A 23,018-nucleotide genomic window follows, 5' to 3' on the forward strand; every position below is an offset into this window, starting at 1 on the left:
CCAGTCCAGCGACATTACCACTAGGCCATTCTCTCCCCTCAGATCAGCGCAGCTTCTACTAATACAGCTGACTGAAGGATGCTGATATATTCTGGTATTTAAGTACATTTAACAGTATCTTGGATCCCAAAAGGAAGAATCTTTATGGCAAAGGGAACTAATTAAACTACAAGTATCGCTTAGCAGGGAGATATATCTAAGAGCTTGTAGAATCTACAGTGCAGAATGAGGCCACTTTGCCCATCAAGACTGCACTGATAACAATCCCACCCAGGTCCTGTCCTATCCCTGTAACCCCACACATTTACTGTCCTAATCCCCCTGGCATTAAGGGGCAATTTATCATGGCCACTCAACCAAACCTAACTGAAGCACCTGGAAGAAACCCACGCAGACACAGGGAGACTGTGCGAACTCCACACAATCACCCGAGGCCGGAATTGAACCCAGGTCCATGGCGCTGTGAGGCAGCAGTGCTAACCACTGTGCCACCATGCTGCCCTGCTATGAATAGACAGTGTTGGAAGTCACACTGACCAGATCCCCACCTACTGTACCCTTCCTATATAACCCTGAGGTAAGAATCGTTGCAGACTGCTGCTGTTGACATAGAGAAAAAGCAGGAACCAAATCAAACAACGATGCATCAGTAAACGTAACAATACCAAGAAATCATTTCAAGTCAGTATTCTAATCGAAGGAACAGAATGGCTCTTGTATATAGATTGAGTTACACTCAATGAATTGAATCTAATTCATTTCATCCTGTCTGCAGCTCATCCCTGGGCATTCATTATTCAATATATAAACCATGTGAATCCATAATTAGATTCTGATTTACTGCCAAGTTTTTGAATGTTGCTGAAAAGAGAGACTTATTGCCAAATGTCAAACTTCAAACGATGACAACAGTTTACACTACAGGAGAAACAGGTCAGTTGGCAAATTGCAATGAAGAAAGCAACAGGGAACTATATGTTCCCCAATATCCTGGGAAAGAGATACAAGGCTTGAATATATTCCTTTTGTTTGCAGAAAACAGGTCCCTGTGTAGCACTTTTGGCAAACATAAATGAATCACATTACAGGGTGCAAAATTGGTTGTTGGTGTAGCTATTAGCACAGTCAGGGTTGTTTAGCAAGTTCTGCCCCATCACAGAATCACATCTAACAGTAGATATTTTGTTATGAGTTTTGCAAGCGCAGGCTGGATGAGTCCAGTCTGTAGGTCAGAGGTTGGGAAATCTGCAGAGAATAACTCATGTCCTGAGTCCCCAAAGTCTGCCCACCACCTACAAGGCACAAGTTGGGAGTGTGAGTGAGTGCGTGTGCGGCTCCAACAACACTCAAGAAACTTGACACCATCCAGGACAAAGCAGCCCGCTTGATTGGCACCAGTCAACCACTTTAAACATCCACTCCCTCAACAACTGATACACAGTGGCAGCAGGGCGTACCATGTACAAGATGCACTGCTGCCAAGGTCCCATCGACAGCGTCTGCCGAACTCATGACCTTCACCACCTGGAAGAACAAGAGCAGCGGATACATTGGGCTCCCTTCCAAGCTACTTATCACCCTGACTTGGAAATATACTGTAAGAAGTCTCACAACACCAGGTTAAAGTCCAACCAGTTATTTGATAGCAAAACCACAAGCTGTCGGGGTTTGCCCCTTTGTCAGGTGAATGGAGAGTTTACCCCATCCAACGCCGGCATCTCCACATCTTGGAAATATACCACCATTCCTTCACTGTTGCTGAGTCAAAATCCTGGAATTCCTTCCCAGCTGCACTGTGGGTGTATCTACACCACATAGACAGCAGTGGTTCAAGAAGACAGCTCATCATCACCGTCTCAAAGATAGTAAACATGCTGCCTTAGACTGCGACACCCACGTCCAGTGAGAGAACTAATGAGCGACTGAAGGAATGTGCTGTTTGATTTGTTCAGTCAATTGCTGGGACTTACAGCCCTGTGTACCTGACATTACGCCAGCATAATTCTGACAGGACACTGCTCAATTGTATGGTAAGCAGAGTGTCTTTGTAGATTGACAAGAGCTTTCTGTTCGTGGAAAGTATCAGTCACACAGCCACTGCATAATGGTAGCAAGAAATGGCTTTCTTAATCTGTTGTTCAAATTTTGGAATATGAGGATAAACACACCCTTATTGTTCTGTCGATTTGTTGTACGGTAGGGAGCATTTCCATCAGGAGTAAATATCTGTTCCAGCAGCCAAATGCCTGCTTTACAATCCTCCTACTATTTGAGTCCACTTTCCTGGGAATCCCCTGATGAGGTCGAGATGGGGTTTCAGGCAGAGAAACACACACAGAATCCTTAACAGTGCAGAAGGTGGCCATTCAGCCCATCGAGTCTACACAGACTCTCTGACAGAGCATCTTACCCAGGACCTATTCCCACTTATTTACCCCAACACCCACCCCAAGGTACACATCCTGGGACACTGAGGGGCAATTTAAATGACCAATCCACCTAATCAGCACGTCTTTCAGACTGTGGGAGGAAACCGGAGCACCCTGGGGGAAACCCACACAGACACGGGGAGAACATGCAAACTCCCACACACAGCGAAATTGAAACCCAGGTCCCTGGCGTTGCCAGGCAGCAGTGCTAACCCCTGTGCCACCGTGCCACAACAAACGGTAAGTTGATGTGAATACCACCTGCTTAATTCTAGTTCTTCCAACAAGCATACTTGAGCGCAAACAGAAAACAAAGCAATACAGAAAATGTGCACTCCCTCCAACCCCCCACAGTCTGAAAGACGTGCTGGTTACGTGCATGCTAAATTCTTCCTCAGTGTACCCGAACAGGCACTGGAGTGTGGCTCTGAGGGGATTTTCACAGTAACTTCATTGCAGTGTTAATGTGAGCCTACTTGTGACACTGACAAGTAAACTTTAAACTTGAAAACTTACATTTAGAACATAAGAACATAAGAAATAGGAGCAGGAGTAGGCCATCTGGCCCTTCGAGCCTGCCCCGCCATTCAATAAGATCATGGCTGATCTGTCGTGGCTCAGTTCCACTTTCCCGCCCTCTCCCCATAACCCTTAATCCCCTCTCTTATCAAAAACCCATCAACCCGCTTCTTAAAAATATTTAGCGAGGCAGCCTCCACCACTTCAACGGGCAGAGAATTCCAGAGATTCACCACCCTTTGAGTGAAGAAGTTCCTCCTCAACTCCGTTCTGAACCGCCCCCCCTTTATCTTGAGGCTGTGCCCCCTAGTCCTACTGTCTTTTTTGAGCGGGAAGAGTCTTTCCACCTCTATCCTATCCATCCCATTCATCATCTTATACGTCTCAATGAGATCTCCCCTCATTCTTCTAAACTCTAACGAGTACAAGCCTAGTTTATTCAGCCTCTCCTCATAGCTCAACCCCCTCAACTCCGGTATCAGCCTAGTAAACCTCCTCTGCACTCCCTCCAAGGCCAAAATATCCTTGCGCAGGTGCGGCGCCCAAAACTGCACACAGTACTCCAGCTGCGGCCTCACCAGTGCCCTATACAGCTGCAGCAAGACCTCCCTACTTTTATATTCAATCCCCCTCGCTATGAAGGCCAGCATCCCATTCGCCTTCCTGACCACCTGCTGCACCTGCAGGCTGGGTTTTTGCGACTCATGCACAAGGACCCCGAGGTCCCTCTGCACCGTCGCCTGCTGCAGTTTTTCGCCACGTAAGTAATAGTCCTTCCTACCATTCTTCCTACCAAAGTGGACCACCTCACACTTGCCAACATTAAATTCCATTTGCCATTTCCTGGCCCATTCGCCCAGCCTATCTAGATCCTTCTGCAGACTCTCCACACCCTCCGCACAATTTGCCTTTCCCCCAATCTTGGTGTCATCAGCAAATTTCGACACCCTACACTCGGTTCCCTCCTCCAGATCATCTATATAAATGGTAAATAGCTGAGGCCCCAGCACCGACCCCTGGGGCACCCCACTAGTCACCAACCGCCAATCTGAATAGCACCCATTGACCCCCACTCTCTGCCTCCTATTTGACAACCAATCCTCTATCCACGCTAACACCCTACCCCCAACTCCATGTCCTCTGACCTTCTGCAGTAACCTCTTGTGAGGTACCTTATCAAACGCCTTCTGAAAATCCAGAAAGACCACATCCACCGGCTCTCCTCTATCCACCGCCCTAGACACATCCTCATAGAACTCCAGTAAATTTGTCAGACACGACTTCCCTTTAATGAAACCGTGTTGCGTCTGCCCTATCAAGCAATTCCCTTCAAGATGCCTCGCAATTTCCTCCTTAATGACGGATTCTAACATTTTACCTACCACAGACGTTAAACTAACCGGCCTGTAATTCCCCGCCTTTTGCCTGGCACCCTTCTTAAACAACGGCGTAACATTAGCCGTTTTCCAATCCTCCGGCACTTCCCCGGAATCCAGCGACGTCTGGAAAATAACCACCAAGGCATCCACTATCACCCCCGCCATTTCTTTCAGAACCCTCGGATGCATTCCATCCGGTCCTGGGGACTTGTCCACAATCAGCCCCTCCAGTCTGTTGCGCACCACCTCTCTAGTAACAGTAATGTCATTTTACATTATGAATTCTTATTCCATATCAATCATAGAACCATCCTCAGTCAACTGCTGCAGAAAAGGGAGAAAGTACATTCAAGGATTCACAGAAAGTTTATTGGTCAACGTGTTTTGTCATCTTTGCCCTCATTTTTAGATGCTGACATCTTTAACCGCGAGCTTTGTGTCTACTGCTCAGAAACATGCATTCATATCGCACCTTCATGAGATCAGCTTGTTCCAAAGCGTTTCCCAGCCAATTCCGCATCTTTGAACCGCAGTCACTGTTGAAATGTAGGGAACACAGGTTTCCAGATGTACGAGGAACCCAAGGACAGCAGGTGGATTCGTCAGAGGATGTGGAACAACACCAACTGGAAGCAAAAGTAAACTTCTGTGGATGCTGAAACAAAACAGAAAATGCTGGAAAACTCAGCGCATCTGTGGGGAGAGAAACAGAATTAAAGTTTCGAGTCTGTTTGCCTTTTCTTCAGAGCTAAACAGAGGGATGAATGTGATGGATTTCGTACTGTTTAAGAGGGAGTGGAGCAAAATAGAAATTCAAGGATAGCTGGGAGCTCGGACAGATTTGATAAAGATGTTTTGGGCACATGACAGAGAGAGTGTTAATGGCAGTGTTAAAGACTAAAGAAGGTGCTAATAGTGGCATAAGGATTGGATAGCAGAATGCGTTAATAGGAGAATAAAAGTCAGTGCAAGCAAAACTTTTAGAGTAAGTGACAGCCCTGTAGAGGAGGGGGATGTTGGGGCAACAAAAAGGGGAGTTAAAAAAAGAGCCTCGATGGAGGAGAGAGTTCACAGCCTGAAGTTGTTGAAATCAATGTTGAGTCCAGAAAGCTGAAAAGTGCCTAATTGGAGGATAAATGAGCACTCCCTCTTCCCCTTACATAATGAGGAGCCTCTAACCCTCCTCACTTTCCACTTTTTGCACCCTTACCCTCTTGCCATGTTGTGGTCTCTCTCAATTGCTTACCAAATTTTACTTTTACCTCTTTCCACATTGAGTTGCCCCTTCCTCTCTCTCTCTCTATCCATTTCCCCCTCTCTCTCCCTGCCTTTTCCTTTCACCCATTTCTTAATGTGTGTCCCCTCGTTCTCTCAGTCTTTCTCTCCATGTTAAGCCAACCTCTCTATCCCTTATTCTCACCTCGTTTTTCAGATTCTTTCTTTCTCTCTCTGTTATCTAGTTGAAAGGGTTGCAGCTTGCTTTCAGAACTGTTTACCTGATTTGATGGCGATGTCATTAGGGTGTTGCAGGCTGCTTGTACTCAGTGCAGTACAGAGCACAGCTCAATAAAACCTGTTGTGTGTTAGCTTGAATCTACGTGTACAAACTGTAGCTTTATCTTTTTGTTTAAAACACACAGCCCATAACATACACTCTCTCGCTATGTTGAATGGCCTCTTTCTCTTCCTCCATCCAGCCTATTTCTCTTTCTCTCCATCCGTTGCAGCCTCTCTCTATCTTTCTCAGTATGTTGAACAAACTCTCTCTTTCAGCCTCTCTCCCGGCTCGATTCCCTTGCATTGAGCTGGATCTAGATCACGATTAAACTCATCCGTTTTGGTGTCTCTCCTTCTGAAACCTGCTTGAAAAAATACTCAGAACTGAACATGGAATTATTGTAAATAAAGTTTATTTCAGTCTATTACAGCATTTTGTGGGTGAGGGTATGTATCAGTCAGTGTTTAAATAATAGGTTCTTTTGTGGGAGAATCGAGAGATTGCCTTTTATGTTGGGTTAATTAATAATTGCACGGAATATTCATTATTCATTAGAATGAGCACTGTTCAAACAAAAGTTCAATCGCTGATTAGAAATCTGTAGTTTACTGTCAATCAGGACAAGTTGAAATATCGCCGAGATTTTCTCTCATTCATTCAGGGGGTGTGGGCATCGCTAGCTGTGCCAGCATTTATTGCCCATCCCTAATTGCCTTTGAATTGAGTGGCTTTGCCAGGCCACAGCTGGCATCAGAATCAACGGGCTTTCTTTTCAGCCCCAGCGTGATCTGGATGCTTGAGTCCGAACGACAGAGTGAAGTCAGGATGACAAGGGAGGGGAGGGAAGCATGAACGAGGCAACGAGTGCACAATACTTATGTACCTGGTACACCCCAATCTCCTTGCCAGCATTTCCCTGCTCCGAAGCAGTAACTGGTAACCAAAAACTTTGGGTCAAAATGCACGTTCATTATCACCCTCCCTCCCCACTCTCCTCATTCACATTTGTAACGATGGAGAGCTCCACTTAAGCCGTAAGACATGATGACTTCTAGGTCCATTAAGCAAATGCTGTGCAAGCTGCGTAATGGCCTAGTCCATTTCCATCGCCTTCTCCATTCAAGAGGACCAGATTGACTCTTGTACAAAATGGACCCATTTCGGAAGTAGCCTGTTACGACTAGCTGTGGCTCAGTGGGTAGCACTTTTCGCCTCTTGAGTCAGAAGGTTATTTTTGGTTCAAACCCCACCCAGGGCACGGAAATCCAGGTTGGCACTTTGGTCGCATTCTGAGGGTGTGCTGCACTGTCAGGGGTGCTGTCTTTCAGGTGAGATGTTACAGCTCACCTATCTTCTCATCTGGCTGTAAAAGATCCCATGACGCTATTTTGTAGGCACTTCCCTGGTGTCTTGGCCAAGATTTATTCCTCAAACAACATCACAACAAATAGATGATCTGGTCATCATCACATTCCTTCTTGTGGAAATTGGCCACCACATTTCCTACATTACTGCAGTGACGACACTTAATTGGCTAGAAAGTGCTTTGAGATAGCTGGGGAATGTGAAAGGCACTATGTAAATTTAAGTCTTTTTTTTTGTCAGCATTGAGTGTGAGACAGGAATGCTGAGTTGGTATTTACTCTGACTAACTTTCTGGGGATTGAAATAGTGGAAAGTAATCCCTTTGACAGGACGTTTCAGACTGCCTCAGAGCACTTCCCAGCCATTGAAGTACTTTGGAAGAATAAATATTGTTTATTTGTTCACGTCGTAAATAAGGTTATATTAACACTGCAATGAAGTTACTGTGAAAATCCCCTAGTCGCCACACACTGGCGCCTGTTCGGGTACACTGAGGGAGAATTTAGCATGGCCAATGCACTTAACCAGCGGACTGCGGGAGGAAACTGGAGCATCTGGGAGAAACCCACGCAGACACTGGGAGAACATGCAGACTCTGCACAGACCCAAGCTGGGAGTCAAACCCGGGTCCCTGGCATTGTGAGGCAGCAGTGCTACCCCCTGCACCACCGTGCCACCCTGCATTGCGGTAGTATGCAGCAACCAACTTACGCATGGCAAACTCTCACAAACAGCAGTGAGAGGTTGATTAGATAATTAGAAACAGGAGTTCTTTACAGTTCAGGATTCAGCCAGCTGATTTGACGTAACACTGGAAAGTACGGGGAGGCCATTCAGCCCTTTGAGTCTGCTCCTCCATCCAATAACACCCCGGTTAATCCGCTTTGCCTTTCTGCTTCCAATGACCCTTGTTCCCCTTATCTATAGAAAATCCATCTAACTCCACCTTGAGGAAGTTCAATGAGCCAAACTCCACTGCTCTCTGGGGAAGAGAGGTTCACAGACTGGGAGAAAAAATTTCTTCTCATCTTCATCTTAAATGGTAGACCCATTATTCTTAAACTGCGTCCCCTGAAGAGAAACCATAGAACGCAACAGCCATATAGGTTCAATACTAGGCCCATTATTTAGCAGCTAATTAGGATAGTCCCTTAGCCAGTATAGCTATCACTCCAATATTGAGTAGAAGCCATTCTATTTATTGATTAAAAATTGACGGTGAAGAGTTTAGAGATCTCCAACCTTGCCACGGACAGCAGTGGGTGGCACGGTAGCATAGTGGGGCGCGGCACAGTAGCACAGTGGTTAGCACTGCTGCTTCACAGCTCGAGGGACCTGGGTTTGATTCCTGCTTGGGTCACAGTCTGTGTGGAGTTTGTACATTCTCCTCGTGTCTGTGTGGGTTTCCTCCGGGTGCTCTGGTTTCCTCCCACAGTCCAAAGATGTGCTGATTAGGTTGTTTGGCCGTACTAAAATTGTCCCTTCGCATCCTAAGATGTGTAGTTTAGAGGAATTAGTGGATAAAGTATGCAGGGATGTAGGGGTAGTGCCTGGGTGGGATTGTGGTCGGTGCAGACTCAATGGGCTGAATGGCCTCTTTCTGTACTGTAGGATTTCTATGATTATGATTCAAACTCAAGCGTAAAGTAAGGTGGGTCCAAATTTACTCTGCGGTTGCTATGGGAAACTGGCAAGTCTGGGAGTTGGGAGGTGGAAGGGTTAAAATATAACTGACCTGTCTGCTTGATTTTATTGAACACAGAATGAAATTTGTTTTAAGCCTCTGCGTTGCAATTTAGGGCTGGAACTATAATTAAATATATTCCTAGTTGTTTAATCGCATGACTTTCTTCTATCCTCCAGCCATTAAGCAACCATCTTGTGACGTATGACGTTCCTACGCCTGTCTGAAATCAAAAATACTCCTTCCTTCATTGGGTGATGCTGGATTGTCAGCCTAAGTCCTTCCCCACCACCTCCCCCACTAACTTTCAATGTATTTACATATGGTAAAAAGAAATGTTCAAAGAAAAATCACTGCCAATGAGCATGCGCCAATCTCTAATGTCGATAGGTTGGCGCGTGCGCAGTGGCTCCCTCAGCACTATGCTGCCGGCTTCTGCAGCCCTCTGAGTTTCAGGAGGAATCGCTCTGGGGCACTCTGTGATGCACAAAGTGTTGGAGATACTCTGGAAATCACGCTGAAACACCAACGGGAGTTACTCCCATTTGACTGCAAATTGGGGACTTGGAATTTTTTTTGGGAGAATCCCAGCCATGGTCTTTAGTCCCCATGTCCTAGCCCAGTAGCAATTTATGATATGTTAAGTATGTGGCGTAACTGTGCTGTTAACAGTCAGGGGAGAGTTGTCACTCAAACCTATCGCTCAAAAGCATTTCATTGATGGATTAGAAGATTAAAAATTGGAGGACTGAATGTCAGAAGTCTGGCATTAGTGCGGAAAGAGGTCCTGATCTCAGCCCAAGCTTCTGGTGAAGGATCCAAAAATGTTTCCCTCGTTCCGATGCTGCCTCACATCTTGAGCATTTCCGGAGTTTTCTGCATTTATTCCACTGACAATCAACCGGAGTGGGGATGGGATTTCAGAGACAGAGAGTGGAGACTTTCACATCTCAGGACTCTAAGTTAGCTTCGAATTCAAATATCTAAGGATCAGACTGGGATCAATCCTCTCAGTTATCAGAGGGAAATCACTGCTAAAGAAAACATCGAATAGTTAATTGGCAGGTAGAGGTGTTAGCACCTTTTTAAAAACGTATTTACTCATGGACGGCAGGGGCGGCATGGTAGCACAATGGGTTAGCACTGCTGCCTCACAGCTCTAGGGTCCTGGGTTCGATTCCCGGCTCGGGTCACTGTCTGTGTGGAGTTTGCACATTCTCCTCGTGTCTGCGTGGGTTTCCTCCGGGTGCTCTGGTTTCCTCCCACAGTCCAAAGATGTGCGGGTTAGGTTGATTGGCAGTGCTAAGAAATTGCCCCTTAGTGTCCAAGGATGCATAGGTTAGAGGGATTAGTGGATATGATATGGGGGTGGGGCCTGGGTGGGATTGTGCTCGGTGCAGACTCGATGGGTCGAAGGGCCTCTTTCTGCACTGTAGGGTTCTATGTTGACATCACTGGCTGGGCCAACATTTATTGCCCATCCCTAACTGCCCTCCATTTCAGAGGGCATTTGAGAGTTAACCACATTGCTGTCACAAGTCACAAGTAGGCCAGGCCAGATAGGGACGGCAGATTTCCTTCCCTAAAGGTGATTAGTGAAGCAGATTGGTTTTTCCTGGCAATTGACCATGGATTCATGATCATCAGAAGATTTTTAACTCCAGATTTTTATTGAATTCAAATTTCACCACCTGCTGAGGTGGGTTTCGAACCTGGATCCCCTGGGATTACGAGTTCAGAGACAATATCACAACACCATTGCCTCCCCTTGAATGATGGAGATGTGGGGGTGGGGGCAGGATTGGAGGTTCCTAAAGCCCTGATTAGAAACTAGAAATGTCCTCTTCATAACCATTGGGAGTAAAGCTCTTTGGGTAAAGCTCTTTGGATTACACGGTTGTAATACAGGAAAGCTGGGAATCAATTTATGCACAGCAGGATTGCACAAACAGCAATGTCAGGTTGAGTGATGTTACTTGAGGGATTTATGTTGGCCAGTAGAGTAATGGGAAGATGTCCACACTATTTCGAATTAGTAAGAGCTTTAAGTGCACGAGTAGGGCTGGCAGAACTCCATCACGGATTTGGCTCAAGAGACAGCACCTCTGACAGTGCAGCGCTCCCCCAGTACGGCACCCGAGCTCCAGCCTAGATTGTGCTCAGCCCTGTGGGGCAGGAGTCGAATGCCGCACCTTCTGAACCAGTGCTACCCACCCGAGCTGGCGAACACAACTCAGCGACACCCGACACGATTTCTTTGAAGACTTTTGGATTAGTTATTGCTGAAGAAACTCAGAGGAAACTTATTACAAAACAAATAAAAGATGATCCGGCAAGAGCGATAAGGAGGGGTGGGGGGGGTAAACTTTATAACTCAGCACAGATGGTGCAGAGTTCTGCGTGGCTGAAGGACAGATCAGGCAAGATTAGAAGAACACGATCATCATCCGCTGACCAGAGGCCAATACATGTGGCCGGTCCAAAGTCCTGCGTTAAAATCCACCTGTAAATATTGAACCACGTCCAGGCCCCTCCATAGACACTGACACAACCCGTGAGGTCCCGAAGAACAGAGCGAGTCACATCACACTACAGCGGTTCCGCCGCAGAGCTCCCTGAAAACGGATAGCAGCATGCACATGCCTGCAGCGCACGCACCCGACGGTCTTTAGAAGTTCATTGAACAGCATGAGGATATGCCAGTTGTACTTGGCCGAGCACTCGATGTAGCCGCACTTCCACGTCTTTTTCACAAGGTTGGAAACGTTCCGCCTGGGAATGACACGGCCTCGCTGCAAGTCTCGCTTGTTGCCGACGATGATGATCGGGATTTCGTTGGTTCCAATCATTCTGGGCGGAGAGAGAGAGAGGTCAAAGAAACAAGTGGTGAGCACAGAGTCTAAAGCACAGAAACAATCTCTCCCTCCAGTGACAGCCAACGTGTACCATCTACAAGACGCGCTGCAGGAATTCACCAAGGTTCCTGAGGCAGCACCTTCCGAATCCACAACTGTTACCAACTAGAAGGACAAGAGCAGCAGATACCTGGGAGCACCACCACCCGCAAGTTCCCCTCCAAGTCACTTACCACTCTGGCTTGGAAATATATCGCCGTTCCTTCACTGTCACTGGGTTAAAATCCTGGAAACCACCCCCCCCCAATCCTAACAGCACAGTGGGTGTACCTACACCTCAGGGACTGCAATCCTTCAAGAAGACGGCTCATCACATTTTCTCATGGGCAATTATGGATGGGCAATAAATGCTGGCCTCGCTAGCAATGCCCACATCCCATAAATGAATTTAAGACTTATTTATTATTGTCGCAACTACGCTTACATAAACACGGCAATGAAGTTACTGTGAAAATCCCCTCGTTTCCACATGCCGGCACCTGTTCGGGTACACTGTGGGAGAATTTAGCGCGGCCAATGCACCTAACCAGCACGTCTTTCAGACTGTGGGAGGAAACCGGAGCACCCAGAGGAAACCCATGCAGACACGGGGAGAACGTGCAAACCCCACACAGACAATGACCCAAGTTGGGAATTGAACCCGGGTCCCTGGCATTGGTGTAGTGCAGATTCACCACAATAATATGGGGGATTAAGTTATGAGGATGGGTTATATGAACTTCTATTCTCAGTGCAGGAGATTGCAATGGAGCAGGGGTGATCAGATTGACACAGAGAATCATTGATTCGATAGTAAGGCAGCAGTGCTAACCACGCTGCCACCCAAATGAATAAAGAAAAGAAACAGGCCATTCTGCCCAACCATTCTATCCCAGTGTTTATGTTCTACATGAGCTTCCTCCCATTCTATTTCATCCAACTCAATCATTATAGCTCCCCATTTCTTTCTCCTTCATCCACATTTATAGCTTCCTCTTGAATGCATCTATACTACACGCCTCAAATATTCCTTGCGGTAACAAATTCCTGATTCTCACCCTTCTCTGAATAAAGATATTTTTAAAGAGTCACTTTAGTAGTACAGGATTACCTGGTTTGAATTTGAACAATGCCTGAGTAATTAACTGTTCCCTGCTGCATCCATCATGACAACACCTTAACCAACTGGAGTCTGTCTGTCAGCCAATCAGCACTCTCATCTCATGCAGTATAAATTGTTGTTCGCTTTCCTGTTGATAGTCTTGTACTTGGACAGATTGCAAAGCCAACACCTCAGATCATTGCTCAGGCTTTGTGGAAAGTTAATAGCTCTCAATTCTTATAAATTTAATCTCTCTCGTGTTTCTATATCCTCTTTGTCATACGGAAACCAAGATTGTGCTTAGTAATTAAGATTCTATGCAAGATTAACGTAATGTCTTAGCTTTTGATATTCTATTTATCTAGAAAAGAACCTCAGTGCTCTGCATCTGGATAGCTCCGCTAACCCATGTTGCTACTTTAAATGATTCGAGGATCTATAATTCTTCATTCTTCTACCTCTCTACATGCAATGCTCCAGGCTGAACCTGCCCATATGGCTGTGGTTAGATTTAGCTGCCTTAGTTCCATTAACCTTGTATCTTCATCTAACAAATACCTAACTGATCTCAATCATCAAAGCTCTGATTATTCCAGCATCCATTGCTTTTTGGAGAGGGAATTCCCACATGGCTAGTCCGGAATTTCTGGATTATATCCCCTCATTCATGAATGTCTATCCAGAAGTAGGAGCTTCTCTGCATCTACCCTATTGTAGTGGTTTAAACACAGTGGTACGGTAGCACAGTGGTTAGCACTGCTGCCTCACAGCTCCAGGGACTTGGGTTCAATTCTGGCCCTGGGTGTGTGCATGTTCTCCCTATGTCTGCGTGGGTTTCCTCTGGGTGCTCCGGTTTCCTCCCCCACTCCAAAAATGTATGTGTAGGTTAGGTGGATTGGCCATGCTAAATTGCACCTTAGTGTCCAAAGATGGAGGGGGCGGGGGGTGAACTAGTGGGATCAGTATGTGGGGATAGAGCCTGGGTGCGATGCTCTTTGAGAGAGTCGGTACAGATTCAATGGGCCAAATGGCCTCTGTCTGCACTGTATCGATTCAATGATTCTATACGTCAATCTGATCACCCCAGCTCCATCGCAATCTCTTGCACTCAGACTACAAGTTCATACAACCCATCCTCACAACTTAATCCCCCATATTATTGTGGTGAATCTACACTACACCAATGCCAGAATCTTGTCTACACTTTGGAGATGTGCTAGCATGAAATCAGGAGCAGGAATCTCGACTTAAGACTATCTCCAAGCCAGTATATTTAACTAGAGATGCGGTGCCCAGAAGCGTGTGTGTACACCCAGAATGGGCTCTGAGCAAGGCTTGGAAGCTGACACATGAACTTCCCCCCCCATTTGTAATCCAGCCCTCTTCCATTCACCTTATTGATTGCTTTTTACACCCAACTAGTAGCTTTGAAAAGGTTAGATAACATGTAAACACATATATAATAATCTACACTTGGGAATGAGTTACATGCTGGAATCAAATCAAGAGACTCAGACATAGCAGCTGAACAGCACAGTAAAGATCTTGAGAGGGAGTTACAGGCTGCAGTTACTCAGCTACACCTGTAGATGGTGCTGAGAGAGGGTCTTCATTGTTAGTGTGGCACAACTTCTATTAGGATCAATGGTCAAGATCTTCCCATCTCCATATGGTTGTACTCTGGACGGTATTCTACCAGACACCTCGGAATTCCCAGTCTAAGGATTCTTTTGGGATTGCCGTGGATGTTGAAAATTCCAAGGGGCAATTCTCCTGTACTCGGAACCTGCTGATCAGGTCTCCAACTGACTTGAGAGTTGGAGACTTTGGACAGTTCCGACTCAGTTCCCTGGATAGTTACCCAGGAAACATTAGACAGGAAAGAAGAACATCTAATTCCTGGGTAGGTATGCAACTCTCCACCCCTGACCCACAACCTTGCCCACTCACACACTGAAAAGCTGTTTAAATGGCCCAGCTTTCCACCATGTTACTGAATTGAGATTTACCGGAATGGAATCACAAGGGAATTTTCCCATCCGGCCCACCCCAGAATCAGAGCGGGCAGGGGGCGGACGGTGAAAAGATCTGTTGACCTCAGGTGGGATTTTCCGGTTTTGGGGTGAGCGTGGCAGGAAAATCCCACCCATAGGATCATAACCCCCCGACAATGCAGAAACAGGCCATTCAGCCCACCAAGTCTACGCCGTCTCTTTGAAAGAACATCTTACCCTGGCTGTATGTCTGTAACCCCACCTATTTACCCCACTAATCCCCCTAACCCACACTTCTTGAGACAGTCAGAGTCAATTTAGCACGGCCAATCCGCCGAACCTGTCGGAGTGTGGGAGTAAACCAGCGCCCCCAGAGGAAACGCATGCAAACACAGGGAGAACGTGCAGACTCCACACAGTCACCCAAGGCTGGAATCCAGCTGGGGTCCCTGGCACTGTGAGGCAGCAGCGCTATCCACTGAGTCACCGTACCACAGGTGGGAGTATGGCTTGGCTTTCCACAGTGACCTTGCACCCAGAGGAAGAACAGATACTCTCCACGTTTCTGAGGAGGCCTGGTTCAGAGGTCCAGGCCAGAAATGCAGAGCCTCACCTTGGGCTTAAAGAAATAGAATGACAACTTGAGGATTACTGCCACCCCAGGGAAGATTCAATCCAGCTAAGATACTCAAATCTACTCTTTCCTTTCAAAGGCGTTTCCTGGAAATTGTCCCTGCTGCCTTATTCTTGCTTTGTAACTGAAATTTCAAATTTCTAAAACAAAGGTAAATATTTCAAAGAATAGTCTGGTTTACACATCAGCATGATTATATACATTCACGGATGTCTTTTGCACCCACACAGGTGAAATTGCAGTTGAGTGAAACTTCAGTCATTGAAAGACTCCAGTACTGGCATGAACAATAATCTCAGGATCTCGAATAGTTGTTATATGAATTAATGGCTGGAAGTAACAAGTATTCTGTACACATAGAGAAAAGGCATTGTCCATCATTTGGAGGAATGGTCATCTATGTAGGTGGTGGAACAGTTGATATTCATCCACTAACCCAATGGCAGCCTGAGTTGGAACGAAGATATCCCGCATCCCACCCATTGCTGAGAGGGAAGAGGATGAGAGACCCTGTAAACACGTCAGTTCGTGCAGTCTCATGGTGGCTGAAGCAGGAGTGCAGTGCACTAGGAAAATAGAAAATGACCATATTGGTTGATACCCCATACGCATTTAAGCGCCAGGATGTTATATATTTAACTGGTTGTATGATTGCTTTAAGAGCTGATCATTTGATTTGATGGCGATGTCATTAGGCTGCTGTTTAGTTTCAGTTTCTGTCCTGTGCAGAGAATATCTCTCCCAATAAGCCGAATGGGTGAGATTTTCTGGCTGTGTTCACTCCAAAACCCAAAAATCTTGCCCGAAGTCAATGGACCTTTGCGTGGACTGCCCCTCGCCCATTACGATTCCTCTGGCGGCAAGATGGGAAAACTCCCCCTTATTGCTTTGAATATATGTGCGAAAACCACATCTTTATCTTTTTGTTTAAAACCCACATTCCCTAACATACTTTGGACATTATCCAGGGACATTTTCCATGAGTGGTGGGGAGGAGGATGGATTGCACCATGTGTGGGATGCTGAATATCTTCATTCCAACTCAGGCTGCCATTGGGTTAGTGGATGAATGTCGACTGAGATTACTAAGACTCCAAGTAGGTCAGCAGGTTAATCACAGCCAGAAGCTGGGGGGCCAGGAAAAGCATCACTCACAATCTAAATAGTACACTGAGCATGATTTCCCCTCTGCTGCAAAAGGACTAACACCTATGGCCTTCATAATGTTTAATATAAATACATGCCCATATTTATGTTACTTTTTATTTATTAGTGTCACAAGTTACATGAACATTTAATGAAGTTACTGTGAAAATCCTCTAGTCGCCTGTTCGGGTACGCTGAGGGAGACTTTAGCATGGCCAATGTACCTGACCAGCACGTCTTTCAGGCAGGAAACCGGAGTACCGGAGGAAACCCACACAGACATGGGGAGAACATGCAGACTCCACACAGACAATGACCCAGGGACCCAACCGAACTCGGGATCTGGCGCTGTGAGGCCGCAGTGCTCACCACAGTGCCGCCATTGCCTCCACGCTGAAGCATTCTGGTCACCAATCTGCCCCAGCAGTGTCCCCCTATCCCAGTTCCAGAGCTGTCAGATTGGGTCAGCAGCATCAGGGGCCAGGCCACTCTCCCTGACAGGACGGCAGACATGGAGGCAGCCAATGATGGGAAGATTATGGGGAACATTGTGCCAGAATGCTGGGAATTGAGGGCTTGGGGCCCTCATTTGGTCCCAACATCAGGTGTCCCGAAGCCTGTGTTAAAATCCAGTCCTCCAACTCTGTGGAAACTCTTAGACATAAGCAGATCAGGAAGAGTGATTAGCAGTGATTGTGCTGTCTTTTTTACTTGCACAGCAGCTGGAAGCAGGAAAAACAAGAAGAGTACAGCAACATAAGGAAGAAACAGGAAGTATCTATCCTTGGATTCAGTGGGGTATAATGCCATTGGGGATTGATTAATGCAAGAATGGTTACCCGAGACTGAATATAGACAAGAATCCAATATACAGCTTCAGATAGTTTCAATATAGAATGATCAATCCGCAAACTGGAATCTAATCGAACTGCTCACTTTGTTTGCTTTCCTTGATAAACCTCTGCACGCCACACTGCAAGAAATCACTACCAACTCAAATAATGACTCCTCTGTTAAGTTTTAATCAGATACCCAGTTAACTGAATGGAGTAACAATCAAGGAACAAAAGATAACTCCTACCAGGGAAACAGCTGTGAACCAATAATCAGATTCCTCAGACTTTTCATAGCTGGCGTTCCATAACAAAATTAGCTGCCCAATCGATTTATTAACGCAGTTTGCATCCACCGTTGCGCTCAGGTGATTGTACACAGCTGGAATTAGCACTTATAATAAATCAAACGTATTTAAAACAAGATTAGACTGGCAAAGTATTGCGCATGTTGGAAATCTAAAAAAAAAAGGAAAATGCTGGAAAGACTCAGCACATCTGGTAGTGTCTGTGGAGAGAGAAACAGAGTTACTATTGGGGGGAGTTTTCCCATCCCACCCACCATGGGAATCGTAGCGGGTGAGGGGGGGGCAGACCATGCAAAGATCCGTTGACCTCGGGTGGGATTTTCCATTTTTGGGGCGAGCGTAGCTGGAAAATCCACCCACTGAATCCAATTTGATCTCATTATCAAGCTGGACTCGAAATGTTAAACCATAGAATAGAATTTCTACCCTGCAGATGGAGCCATTCAGCCCATCGGATCTGAACCGATTCTCCAAAGAGCAACTTACCCAGGCCCAGCTCCCTGCCCTATCCCCGTGATGCTGCACGTTTACCACGACTAATCCATCTAATCTACACACCTTTGGACTGTGGGTGGAAACCAGAGGTAACTCTGCTTCTCTCTCTCCATGCATGCTGCCAGACCTGTTGCGTTTTTCCAGCATTTCTGTTTTAATTTTGCATTTAAAAAGAGGTCCTAAATCTATCAAATGTGCCAATAAAATTTGGTTTATTGAATTTTAAATGTTGCCCCATCTGGATATTGCTCCAATTAAACAGGTTCTTCAGTCTGAAGCCCTGGGTTTGACCTGGGATTTACATCTGGATCTGAGATAGGGGGTTGACTCTTAACTACCCTCTGAAATAGCTGAGCAAACCATTGCGTTCGAGGGCAATTAGTGATGGGTAGCAAATGCTGGCACTTCCAGTGACACCCACACTCCCCCCCAGAAAAAATACTGTTTTATAATACAAATAACTGGGGATAAGGCCCCCATAGTTGGGGTCTCAATTGATGCTGCCCAAGTGCAATCTGTCCTACCCCCCACTACTCCTGGGACACATCCCTGGGTAATATCAGAACCATGTTCTGTTTTACCCCTAGCTCCTGGACAATACCTGCGCGAGTGTGAAGGAACGTCTCACGGAAGTTCAAGCTATTAATCTGTGCTGGGCACAATTTCTGGGCTGGACTGCAATGAATGGAGACGTGATTCCCAAATAAAAATTCTGAATCAACAATGCTCGGAATGAATTATTCAGTGGCGGTGACAGCACTTGACATTTGTGTCAGGATTGGTGAAAGCTAGGATGTATGCAGAGAATAAAAGGTGACCTCACCAAGTCTTGTTAAAATGAGAATGGATACGCTGAGTGATCAAAGCATTTTAGGAATTAATGAGCTTCTACAAATCTGCTAACTTTTTGTACTCCAGTGGTTTATTGTATTATCTGAACTCTTCAGTGAGATTACATTCTTGGATTTTTATTCCTAACACAAGGTAACTATTACACTTGCTCAATGGAAAAGATTATAATACATCTCATTATTCAACTATCTTTTTAGAGTACACTTCTTCACACAAAGGCTCGCGGAAACCTCTGTTCCCATAGAACCACTCATGCTAGATTGATTGAAAATCTCACCACCAGATCTAAGGCAGGCAAATGGAGTGAAGGTAGAGGTCAGCTGTGATCTCGTTGAACACTTGACAGACTTGAAGGGCTGCAATGGCCTAATTCCGTTCCTATCTTGCTCTCGGTACAGATAAGACCAGAACATGCATGGAATCAGATATTCAGTTCAACGCTGGTTTAATATCCAGTATCCCGTCAAACTGGTTGTTGAGGATAATAGGTGGGGTTGTCCCAGGGCCTGTTCCTGCTTTGGCCAGGCCTCTAGTGAGGTTGCATCATCAGATCACCCGCTCCAAAGAAATCTCCAGGACAAGTAGGATGCAAGTTCACAGATGGAAAATACTTATGGTTGATTTGATTTGATTTATTATTGTCACATGTATTCGCATACAGTGAAAATGATTGTTTTTTACGTGCTATACATATAAAGAGAAGGAAAGGAGAGAGTGCAGAATGTAGTGTTACAGTCATAAGAACATAAGAACATAAGAAATAGGAGCAGGAGTAGGCCATCTAGCCCTTCGAGCCTGCCCCACCATTCAATAAGATCATGGCTGATCTGTTGTGGCTCAGTTCCACTTTCCCGCCCTCTCCCCATAACCCTTAATCCCCTCTCTTATCAAAAACCCATCAACCCGCTTCTTAAAAATATTTAGCGAGGCAGCCTCCACCACTTCAATGGGCAGAGAATTCCAGAGATTCACCACCCTTTGAGTGAAGAAGTTCCTCCTCAACTCCGTTCTAAACCGCCTCCCCTTTATCTTGAGGCTGTGCCCCCTAGTCCTACTGTCTTTTTTGAGCGGGAAGAGTCTCTCCACCTCTATCCTATCCATCCCATTCATCATCTTATACGTCTCAATGAGATCTCCCCTCATTCTTCTAAACTCTAGCGAGTACAAGCCTAGTTTATTCAGCCTCTCCTCATAGCTCAACCCCCTCAACTCCGGTATCAGCCTAGTAAACCTCCTCTGCACTCCCTCCAGGGCCAAAATATCCTTGCGCAGGTGCGGCGCCCAAAACTGCACACAGTACTCCAGCTGTGGCCTCACCAATAGCTAGGGTGTAGAGAGAGATCAACTTAATGCAAGGTATTTTCATTCAAAAGTCTGATGGCAGCAGGGAAGAAGCTATTCTTGAGTGGGATGGTACGTGACCTCAGACTTCTGTATCTTTTTCCCAATGGAACAAAGTGGAAGAGAGAATGCTCTTTGGCGATTCATGCAGATCTGACAAATCGTTGGAACTTTTTTTTAAAACAAAAGCTACAGACCATCCACAAACAGCTGGGCGGTGATGGCCCAGTGTCAAGGAGCAGTGCTCTGAAAGCTTGTGATTCCAATTAAACCTGTTTGACTTTAGCCTGGTGTTCTAAGACTCTTTACTAGTAGTATTATCACTAGACTATCAATCCAGAATTTCAGCTAATATTCTGGGGACCCGGGTTTGAATCCTGCCACAGCAGATGGGTAAAATTTGAATTCAATAAAAAATATCTGGAATTAGAAATCTACTGATGACCTTGAAATCATTGTCGATTGTTGGAAAACCCATCTGGTTCACTAATGTCCTTTAGGGAAGGAAATCTGCCATCCTTACTCAGTCTGGCTTACATGCGACTCCAGACCACCAGCAACACGGTTGATTCTCAACTGCCATCTGAACGAGGGCAACAACAGACGGGCAATAAATGCTGGCCAGCCAGCGATGCCCATGTCCCACGAATGAATAAAAACAGATGAATTTCCTGTCATAGGATATTGGACTTGTAATGAAATGGGAAGGCTAATAATCAAGTACACAGGAATTTTAGTAGGCCATTCAGCCCCTCTATTTCATGCCTTATATTTGTACCTCAGGGATTACAATTATGATTAATACAACATACTTACCGCACAGAAACAGTCAGTTCAGCTCAACCAGTCCATGTTAGTGTTTGTGCTCCACATAAGCCACCTCCAACGCCTCTTCATCTAACCCCATTGAAATATCCTGTCATTCTTTGTCCCTCAGTTATCTAGCTTTCCTTTGAAAGCGTCAATGTTATTTGCTTCAATTACTCCTACTGGATTTATTAGCAATTATGTTACTCTTATGGAAATATCTGCTCTAAGTTTACCCTACCAAACATTTTCATTGTCTTCAAGACACCAGTCAGGTCATCAATTCTTTTCTAGAGAGCAGAACTCTCTAGTTCAATCCTTTCCAATAGAATCATAGAACCCTACAGTGCTGAAAGAGGCCCTTCAGCCCATTGAGTCTGTACCGAACACAATCCCACCCAGGCCCTACCCCCATATCCCTACGTTATACCCACTAATCCCTCTAACCTACGCATCCCTGGACACTAAGGGGCAATTTCTTAGCATGGCCAATCAACCTAACCCGCACATCTTTGGACTGTGGGAGCACCTGGAGGACATCCACGCAGACACGAGGAGAATGTGCAAACTCCACACAGACAGTGACACGAGACGGGAATCGAACCCAGGACCCTGGAACTGTGAAGCAGCAGTGTTAACCACTGCGCTACCATGCCGCCCCAGAAAAGAGAGGGTGTCATGGTCAAAGCATCTTTACTAGTACCTTTTTCTTCTTCTTACAGCTGTCCATAATACTCCAAGTTAGGTCTAACCAAGGTTGTTCTATTCCAGATAGCCAGGTGGTAAGCATAGAACTGCAATCTAATCTTCACACACATCATGAATATGCATCTCCAAACCCAACAACCATAAATTCAGTCTGCTCCAATAAATCAGAATCCAGCTGAATCCCAATTAATACCCACTACCCAGGCACGATTAAAGACTTAATTAACTACACAATTAACACAGGTCTTGTACAAGTTTGATAGGACTTTCAATTCTCTCTATAGAAATAAATCCAAGTGCTTAATTTGCTATTTTTATAACCTTACAGGCGGAATTCTCCAGCCGCGCTGGTCTAAGAGATGGAAATTCCCACCTGACTCTCAATGGGCCTTCACATTGTCCACAACCCGCCCGCAACAATTTCAGCAGCAGGCAGGGTGGGAGAATTCTAGGTGTAATCTATGTATCAGTCTCCCCGGTCTCTCCATTCTTCCAACATATTTAGACATTTAGTTTACACAGATCGTGCCCCCCTTCTTCCTGCAAAAATGCTTTTTGTCATTGTCCATAAACTTTTAATAACTTGTTTACATAGACATGCTAATCTCCTTCAGGAGCTCCTCATTTCTCACCATTTAAAAAATATTCCAATTTGGTCTTCGTTTATAAACTGTCATGCTTACACGTTTATGGATTTATTTGAAATAAAGATGTCTTACGTAGAATATATTGAAAAGAACATTTTTGCTAAGCTAAGGACATTGGGCTACAGCAGCTATGTTGCATTTGCACGTGACACAAGCTGCTTTATGGAGACAGAATCCGCAGAGTTCTCAGAGACAGTGGCTAAGGTAAGCCCAGGTTGGAACTAGAGAGAGGCCACTTGACCCAGCTCTTGGCTTTAACATATAATGGATTTGAACTCACAATCAGAGAGACTGCCTTATCCCTATCTTCCTTTTTCTCTCAAACCTTTCCCAAAGCTGAATCAAAAACCCAGCAGAAGACCTCAATGCTGCAAACCAAAAGT

General features: G+C 45.6%; 1 protein-coding gene across 2 annotated transcripts in view; it reads right to left on the reverse strand.

Moving 5' to 3' along the window:
* Positions 1-10,169: 10,169 nt before the first annotated feature.
* The window catches only part of rasl10b (RAS like family 10 member B), a 163,282-nt gene continuing 150,433 nt past the window's right edge, over positions 10,170-23,018 (reverse strand). For both annotated transcript variants that reach the window (XM_080210634.1, XM_080210635.1), the window contains exon 4: positions 10,170-11,724. In XM_080210634.1, the coding sequence (XP_080066760.1) occupies positions 11,454-11,724 (271 nt within the window). In that variant the 3' untranslated portion in view covers positions 10,170-11,453. The remainder of the gene's footprint in view (positions 11,725-23,018) is intronic.

This window comes from Carcharhinus amblyrhynchos, chromosome 23 (genome assembly GCF_965287045.1).
Source record: "Carcharhinus amblyrhynchos chromosome 23, sCarAmb.v2.hapA, whole genome shotgun sequence".
NCBI lineage: Eukaryota > Metazoa > Chordata > Chondrichthyes > Carcharhiniformes > Carcharhinidae > Carcharhinus > Carcharhinus amblyrhynchos.